The sequence below is a fragment of the Metopolophium dirhodum genome, unplaced genomic scaffold, assembly GCF_019925205.1.
Source record: "Metopolophium dirhodum isolate CAU unplaced genomic scaffold, ASM1992520v1 scaffold1, whole genome shotgun sequence".
NCBI lineage: Eukaryota > Metazoa > Arthropoda > Insecta > Hemiptera > Aphididae > Metopolophium > Metopolophium dirhodum.
In genome coordinates this window covers 1,597,349-1,605,459 of record NW_026869896.1, presented here as the reverse complement: position 1 = coordinate 1,605,459, position 8,111 = coordinate 1,597,349, and the positions used below count along the sequence as shown (strand labels likewise).

Here is an 8,111-nt window from a genome sequence, read left to right as displayed (position 1 = left end):
ACAGACAATACATTTTACATAGATAATATTTACAATGTTCTTACATAATTCAGTACATTCAATACATTTAGTACATAGATAAAATGGTTAATTATTGTCTTATTATGACAATTTACATGATAATAATTAATAGTTACATTTTTTATTTTTTTTTTGATTACTCGATTAAAGTATTACAATTGATTAGATTGACACAATTATATTTTTGTTACTTAACATGATATATAACTTAAATACAATAAAAATTGTTATTAGTAATATGATTACAATAATATGATTAAAAATGATAAAATTATGATTAAAATAATAATACAATAGTTATACAATTTCAATATAATAATTTAATTCATGTTATTATACATAAAAATATCGTTGATTACAATAAATAATTATTTAGTATTTAAAATCTCCAATGGTATTATAGACCAGTATATATTTTTTTCTTTATAATAAATTATATTATATTAACTATCTTTCGTAAAACAATAAATCTTTTGCACTTGGTACAATATTAATATATCTGGCCAAATCCAAACAAATTGGATTTGCCAAATCTCTTTCTACAACCATATCTGTCATGAATCTTTTTATACATTTAATTATCTCTAAAATTTCCCCATTTTCGTAAGGTACTAATATTGTATTATTAGCTGAAATTATATGATGATCAAAGCATTCCGTAAAATTATACCATTCTCCGAGTTCTGTATCAGTGTGCTTTTGAATTGTTATATTTATGTTTATTTCCTGCAATAGTTGTTCGTTCCTATCCATTTTAGATTAGCGGTTCCTATAATTATAAATTGTATTACTTGTAAATATGTTTTTTTTTTAAATGAAATGTTTAATCAAATTTTCGTATCTGTAGTTCCTAACGGCATAGTCAAATATACATTTTGTATATATGACGTCTGTGCGTGGATCATGTGCATAAGTTATTTTGTGTTTCTTTTTACAAATTAAATTGTGTGACTCGGTAAGATTTAATATTCTCCCCGATTTGTCATAATACCCTATCTCTATTTCAAAAATTAGTTTCTTGTTGGAAACGTCCTCTAACTGTAAATAAAATTGTCGATTTAAATGTTTATCATAACATTTGGGTAGTTCATCAGGGCGTAATATGCTATATTGGTGGGTTTCAATTCCGATAGCCCATTCTAATTCCAACAGAAAATTCTTCTGCTTTTCCCTAAAATTAAAATATTTTTTTCTTATCACCTACGTTATTTACTCAATAACTTATTACTATATCTAGCTTAGTTATCTTACTATCTTATTATTTCCTTAGCTGGGACTTTCATGATATTTTTTTTTTCTTTACATCATTTCTATGTACCGTGTACGTATTAAAATTCGGATTTTGATTATATTGTGGCCTATTAAAATTCGCATTTGGTATATTATTATTTGGTGTGTTATAGTTCCGCCATCCACCGATGAAAATGTTCTTGGAAGTTATTAGTTATAGGTTTCTTCCCTGCTTCTGTGCATGTTATGAATATACTCCATTGTTTATCTTCTGAAAAGAAGTGTTTTAGGAATAACTGTTTAAATGTTTCTTCTGTCGGGGTTGTGTCTTTTATCATATTGAACCATTTGGCCGCCTTTCCCTTCAGACAGTTTTCTATGACAATCATTCTATCCATTGTTGTTATTTTTTCATGCGTTATATACGTTTCAAGATTTTTTAAGAACATTTTCGGGTGTTCGTCGTCTTCCCCACTAAAATTCGGCATTGTTATGTCTATATTATTAGTTCTTTGTGTTGTCTCTTCCGATCTGATATTATTCATGACTCTCAAGTCTTTTTCATGTTTCGCTGTCTCGATTGTTAACTTGGAGTCTGTGTCATTTATCAATTGCCTTAGTGCTGTAATCTGTTGATTTTGTTGTTCTTGTTTTTCGTTCTGATCTGTAATAAGACTTTTTAACTCTGCCAATGCTGTATTTTGCTGCTCTATTGTTCCTCGTAATTGTTGTATTGCATCCTCCATTAGTTGGATTTGCTCGGTGTTATTTCTCACCATCGTGATTACTTGTTTTGTTAATCTCGGTGTTGTGGACGTCGAGCCACTAGTTGGGCGCCAGTTGATATGGTGCGTCCGATTGGACGACCCGCGTAGTGAATAAAGAACAACGATTGTGTTTACGGTAATCAATTCTCTCTATTGCTATGTGAATAAATAATGATATTTATAATAATGGGACGAGTAAAGCGTCTGATTTGTGCCAGACTTTAATTAAGTGGGCGGCACAATCGGTGGTGCTTGGGTGCTGGTCGGGCGACTGCCGGACCCTATCCATAGGCGCAACTAGACCTGCAATTTAAGGGGTGCTAAAATTTAGTATACCTTGGTAACCCGTGGGGGGCTTCCCCCACCAACACACAACTTCAAAGCTATTAACAACATGCTTTTATAACTCAACTTCATATTTATATTAATTTATATGATAACACATTTGATATTTTGATAATGATTAATATTAAGGAACAATCACTAAAAACATTATAATTAATAATTAATTACAATAACTAATAACAACTATTTAGATAACATATTATAATCTATTATTTTAAAACAATTTTCCTGGTTTTTGTGTTATATCTATCTAACACTGTTTCCGTTTGTATTTTATTTGATAAATCCCTCTCAATATTTAAAATTGACAAGTCACTAAAGCGCTGCTGCAACATACTTGTTCTTAGCCAATTTTTGATACGTCTCATACTAGAAAAAAAACTACGTTCACAAGTTGCAGAACTTATTGGGATTGTAATTGCAATTTGAAGTAGCTTATACAAGTTAGGAAAAGCTTCTTTATTTATTTTTCCTTTAATGTCATCAAAATTGAAATCTGGTGGCAAACAGTTTTTGAAAACCATCATTTCAGCTTTTAATAAATCGATTGAAACTTTTGTCACATTCTGAAATTGAATAGTAAAAATAATAAAAATATTAAAGTTATAGTAACTTAAACTACACTACTGAAAAAAAAATTGAATTCAATATTGAAATTGTATTTAATATTATATCAATTTTACTTTATAGTTATTTATGAACTCTAAGCTTCCTTCATAGTTCATATTCATAAAATTATCAACGGAGCAAGCCATAGATAAACTTTCTTCAGAGAACCTATATTTTAAATTAACGATTATACGAATCAATTATTGGATAGTATAAATTTTGTCTCCAATAGTCTTCAACAGATTGTGTAATATTTGGTTCATTTTCTTCTCCAGTTGTTAATTGTAAGTAAAAATTGTTCAAAGATTTCGGTTGAGTTCTTATCCGTTTTCTTCCTAATCATTAAATACATTTTTTATTAGTAACTTAAAATTAAATTACTGTTATATGTATTTAAATTTTGATTTTTGTGAACATGAATTTTGTTTTGATGGTATTGTTAATTAATAATTATTACATATGAATGTCTAAGAAATGTATTTCACACATAAAGTTAAAACTTATTTAAGAAAAACCTTTAGATTTTACAAAGGTTTACAGTTAATCTAATATTTACCTTTGTGTGGTACTTCAAGGGTTATATCATTCTCTTCAGCTAAAGATGTAATTTTTTGCCAAAATGTAGAAAATTCAATGTCAGAACGTAATTTTTCAATACTTTGTATACTTCCATTGATAATGCTTTTTGCTTTTCCTAAAGTGGCATTTTTAGATTGTAATGTGACACTTATTATATTAATGATACCAAGAATGTCTTTCAATAGAGTAACTCCAATAAAAAAAGCACAGTTTTGTATTTGACCGAGAATACCTAAAATTATAATTAAGAAAAAAATTCAACAATTAAAAATAATGTATCAAATTATAATTACATTACATAATTTTTTTTCAATTACCGATAGCTTCAATAGCATCTTTGTCCACTTGTGCTTCAACTTCATTCTTTAAAAATTCTAATATTGATGAGTAATTTTTTATCATCGACTCGCAATTTTTATAGCGACATACCCATCTTGTATCGCATATCCTGAGAACATTTCCTTTTTTTAAACCTAGTTTAGATTGAACTTCAATGAGTTTAGCATTGTTGGATGGTCGAGAGAAATGAACATAAACCATTTCTAAAGTATTAAAAATACTTCGAGCTCTCTATAAATGTTAATACAGATTATATAATTATATGATAAAAATTTTATTATTTTACTACAGGTATAGCCGTATAGGCATTCTGTTAAAAATACTTCAATGAATTATTGTTTGATTATTATTTTATTATTATTATTATTATTTTTATTATCTTAAACTAATTAATACCTTTATTCCTTTACACATATCCACAACAATCAAATTTAATCTGTGTGCCATACAGTGTGTGTATATGGCACATGGAAATTGTTGTTTAATTTTTGCCTGGACACCTCCAAGGTGTCCAGCCATTACGCTGGCACCATCATAAGACTGAGCAACAATATTTAATGTATTGATATTAATACTTAAATTTTGAAAACAATTAAAAACAGCAGAAATAATATGGTTGGCAGTTTGTCCATTAGAAACATCTATGAATTGCAAAAATCTTTCACGTGCCTCAAGACCAACAGCATACCGCACACATACAGATAACTGTTCTTCTTTATGGGACCTGTGGACAAATATATATTTACATTTAAAAAATATTAATTTGATCAAAATATAGGTATATATGACTATTATAAATATTACAATGGTGAAATATATTGTACCTGGCTTCATCAACCATAAGTGCAAAATTCCCAGAAACAACAATTTCCTCAACAATAATTTCTTTAATTAGGTCAGCACTTATTTTAATAATTTCGTCCTGCACTTTCCAACTGGTATGGTTAATTTTATTCTCATATACATTTTTCAAATCTGGCATGAACTTTGAAAATACCATATGGCACATTTCCTTATAATTACCTAAAATTGTATTTATATTATTACAAGAAAATATTAATTTTATTAATAAATAATAACATTATAAATGTACCTTGATTTAAAGAATCTAAATTTTCATTATGTCCTCTAAATGCTATGCCTTGCTTAGCAAGGTATAACACAACATCAATTAAACTAGACATGTATTTGCGATTAATTTCAACTTGTTTTTTATGAGCGCTAGATAGTTGTGTCACAACAGATCCTGTCTTTAAACTACTTTTATATGCACACATTTTTGATAAATTAGTCAAATGAGTACTGGTAGAAGAATGTTTTTTTGATTTTACAAGAAACTGAAAAAAATGTGGTCGATTATATTAATCATGATACAAATTTAGTATTCAATACTAACGTCTAACACACTAAGTTATTCTAGCGAAGTTTAAGTTTTTGAATAATTTTTATTTTTTAATTATTTTATTTGTAAAAATACATATACTATTACACTTCAAAATAAACTACTTACCTTTTGCCAATTATTGAACCCAGATTTAATCCATATATTTTCACCTGAATTTTCTGAACCGAAAGTTCGGCAAACAAAGCAGAATGCAGCGTTACGCTGAACACTGTATTCTAGCCAATCACATTCATTGTACCATTGGCTTCGAAACGATCTTTGTTGTGTTCCAAATTTAATTTTTTTATATTCCTAATTAATAAATAATAATAAAATTAATCAGAAAAATATTAAACACCTTATTATAGTTTTATTATTATTATTTTATTTTATTTATTTAAAAAAACTCATAAAACGAATTATTAAGTTTTTATATGTAAACAGAATAAATCTTACTGTAAGTATAGGACGACATGGGCCGGAATCTTTATTTCCCAAATCAAGAGTTGTATCACTTGTATGAGTAGTACTATTAGTAGAAATGTCAACCATGCCAGGATCGTCAATATCAGCTTCAATTTCGTTTTCCTCATTATTATCTTTAGGTTTCCGTTTCCGTTTTTTAAAAATACTAAACATTTTAAATACCTATCAATTCAGATTTACGGAGACGGAATACTGTTACCTGTTGGCAGTTCAAGTTTTGGGTACTGTATGTCTGTATAACGTGTGTCGTCGTCTCGTCGACTGTTGTGTAATGTTATAAGTTATATTTATAATTTATAACGATAACGCATATAATGGAAAACATACGGGTAGCGGATTACGTAGATATAACAGTTTAAAAATAACTATTAACACAACCAAATTCCCAATGCAATATACCTTACCTATCGGCTATCATGATATTATATTGTAGACCTCATGACAAACTATGTTGTCATCTAATATAACTATCTTCGAAACATTAAATATAAATAAATTATTCTAAAATAAAAATTTGAACAGAATAGGTAGGTACAATAATGAAATACCTACAGCTTACAAATCAAGGATTTGACTTTGAATTTTTGGGGGTGCTAATTTTTAGTCTGGGGGTGCTAAAGTCCCCCTAGCACCCCCCTAGTTGCGCCTATGACCCTATCTATACAACGGGCTATGGTTTATACAATGTACTTACAATAAAATGGTTGGCCGGGGAGACGGCCGTCGTCGGTGCAAACTTAGTTAAGCGGCACTCCAGCGACGAACCAGACTCGGATCGGACAACTTAAATAAGTGCCGAGGTTGGGTATATGTTGGCCCTGACAAGAGCCTTTTGATGCTGCAGCGCCGTGAGTTGTCGGTTTGTCCGATAATCCGGCAGGCCCGGGATATGAACGGCGGTTATGGATTGGCCGGCGTTGTCACTCCACGAGTCGATTGACACGGGTCCTATGCCGTGGAGCGGCAGTCACGGGTTTAACCGGCACTGACGGTGTCGGAGGTTCGGCACGTCGTCGGTTGGACGCACTGGTAGCCGGGAAGCGGCGTGTTCGTCTCTGGTCGGCGGCTAAACGACACTTGCCGTCGGGTAGCAGCGTTGTAGTCGGCCTTCTGTGGCGGGGCGTCGCTTGCTGCCGTTGATTGGCGCGGTCGTAGGTGTTCGTCGGCTGGATGCTTCTTGCGACCGTGGAGCGGTAACTTCGTCTGTCGTCGGTGGCTGGTGTTTCTGGTCCTAGTCCTTCTTCTATCTGAACGTGTTTGGTAGATGTTGATAGTTTGAAGGAATGAAATGGACTGACTAAGTTATCGAGATCGTCCGGTATATATACCCTTTCTGATAACTTAGTCAGTCGCTGATTGGCCCGCGCGTTTGGTTATACAGATGAACACCACACCATTGTATTGCCGTTTGCATTTATTTGGTGCGGTTTTCATCTGTCACTTGTTCAGTTTTAACCTGTCCTTTCGTAGTATTTGTTGGTTTTGATAAAAACCCTTTTATTTCGTTTATTCCGTAACAATTGATACCCTTCGTCTGTACTTAAATCGATTAATAAATCCTTATTATCGCTATTTGTTGTATCTTTTTCTTTGTCAGTTCCCTTATTTAATTCACTATCACTTGTTACTTCAGTGTTTACGGAAACTTTAACCTGATCTACTAATTGAACACTTTCGGTTTCGCTTTCAGTTAGGTTAACATTAATTTCTTTTTGACTCATTAATTAATAGTCATAATAATTTAATTAAATAAATATAGGATTCTAGTTAAAATAATAATAATAATTTATAATAATTTTTAAACTTAATCAAAATATAAGTGACACACTAGCGTAAAATAAATTAAATCGTTTATAATAATTAAATATACAATTAATAGCAGCGGTGAATAAATACTAAACAAAATATTAAATTCGTATAACTAACGAATGGACAATTAAATAATAACACCGTTATTATATTCCCTATTAAAACCCTTTTTTTTTTTTTTTTTATTCAAATTTTTTTTTTTTCTAACTTAATTAATCAATCCTAGAACATCTATACTTAAATAGTGACTCCTACCAATTGTATTAATTAAATTAACTAAATTTTTTTTCTAACTTAATTAATCAATCCTAGGACATCTATACTTAAATAGTGACTCCTACCAATTGTATTAATTAAATTAATTCAATTTTATAATCAACTCAACACTTAAGGACTTATCCCGGCCTTAATAAAATTAATCTCAAAATATAGACTCACTGTCTTCAAATAAATTCACAAATATCAGGACTTACAATTTGGCCTATAAAATTCAATAAAACTCGACTTCAACTGTCGTAAAAATTCAAAATTCAATATAACTC

At 30.3% G+C, this 8,111-nt stretch overlaps 2 protein-coding genes across 2 annotated transcripts; both read right to left on the bottom strand.

The window, feature by feature from the left end:
- Positions 1-3,152: 3,152 nt before the first annotated feature.
- Positions 3,153-4,243, bottom strand: LOC132953147 (uncharacterized). The gene is made up of 3 exons (XM_061025682.1): positions 3,869-4,243; positions 3,529-3,783; positions 3,153-3,307 (listed from the first exon to the last, which is right to left on the bottom strand). The coding sequence occupies exons 1-3, from the start codon at positions 4,089-4,091 to the stop codon at positions 3,153-3,155; spliced, it is 633 nt and encodes a 210-aa protein (XP_060881665.1). The 5' UTR covers positions 4,092-4,243.
- LOC132953206 (zinc finger MYM-type protein 1-like) lies at positions 4,121-6,401 on the bottom strand. The gene is made up of 5 exons (XM_061025728.1): positions 5,731-6,401; positions 5,401-5,586; positions 4,984-5,227; positions 4,715-4,913; positions 4,121-4,614 (listed from the first exon to the last, which is right to left on the bottom strand). The coding sequence occupies exons 1-5, from the start codon at positions 5,911-5,913 to the stop codon at positions 4,266-4,268; spliced, it is 1,161 nt and encodes a 386-aa protein (XP_060881711.1). The 5' UTR covers positions 5,914-6,401; the 3' UTR covers positions 4,121-4,265.
- Positions 6,402-8,111: the final 1,710 nt, after the last annotated feature.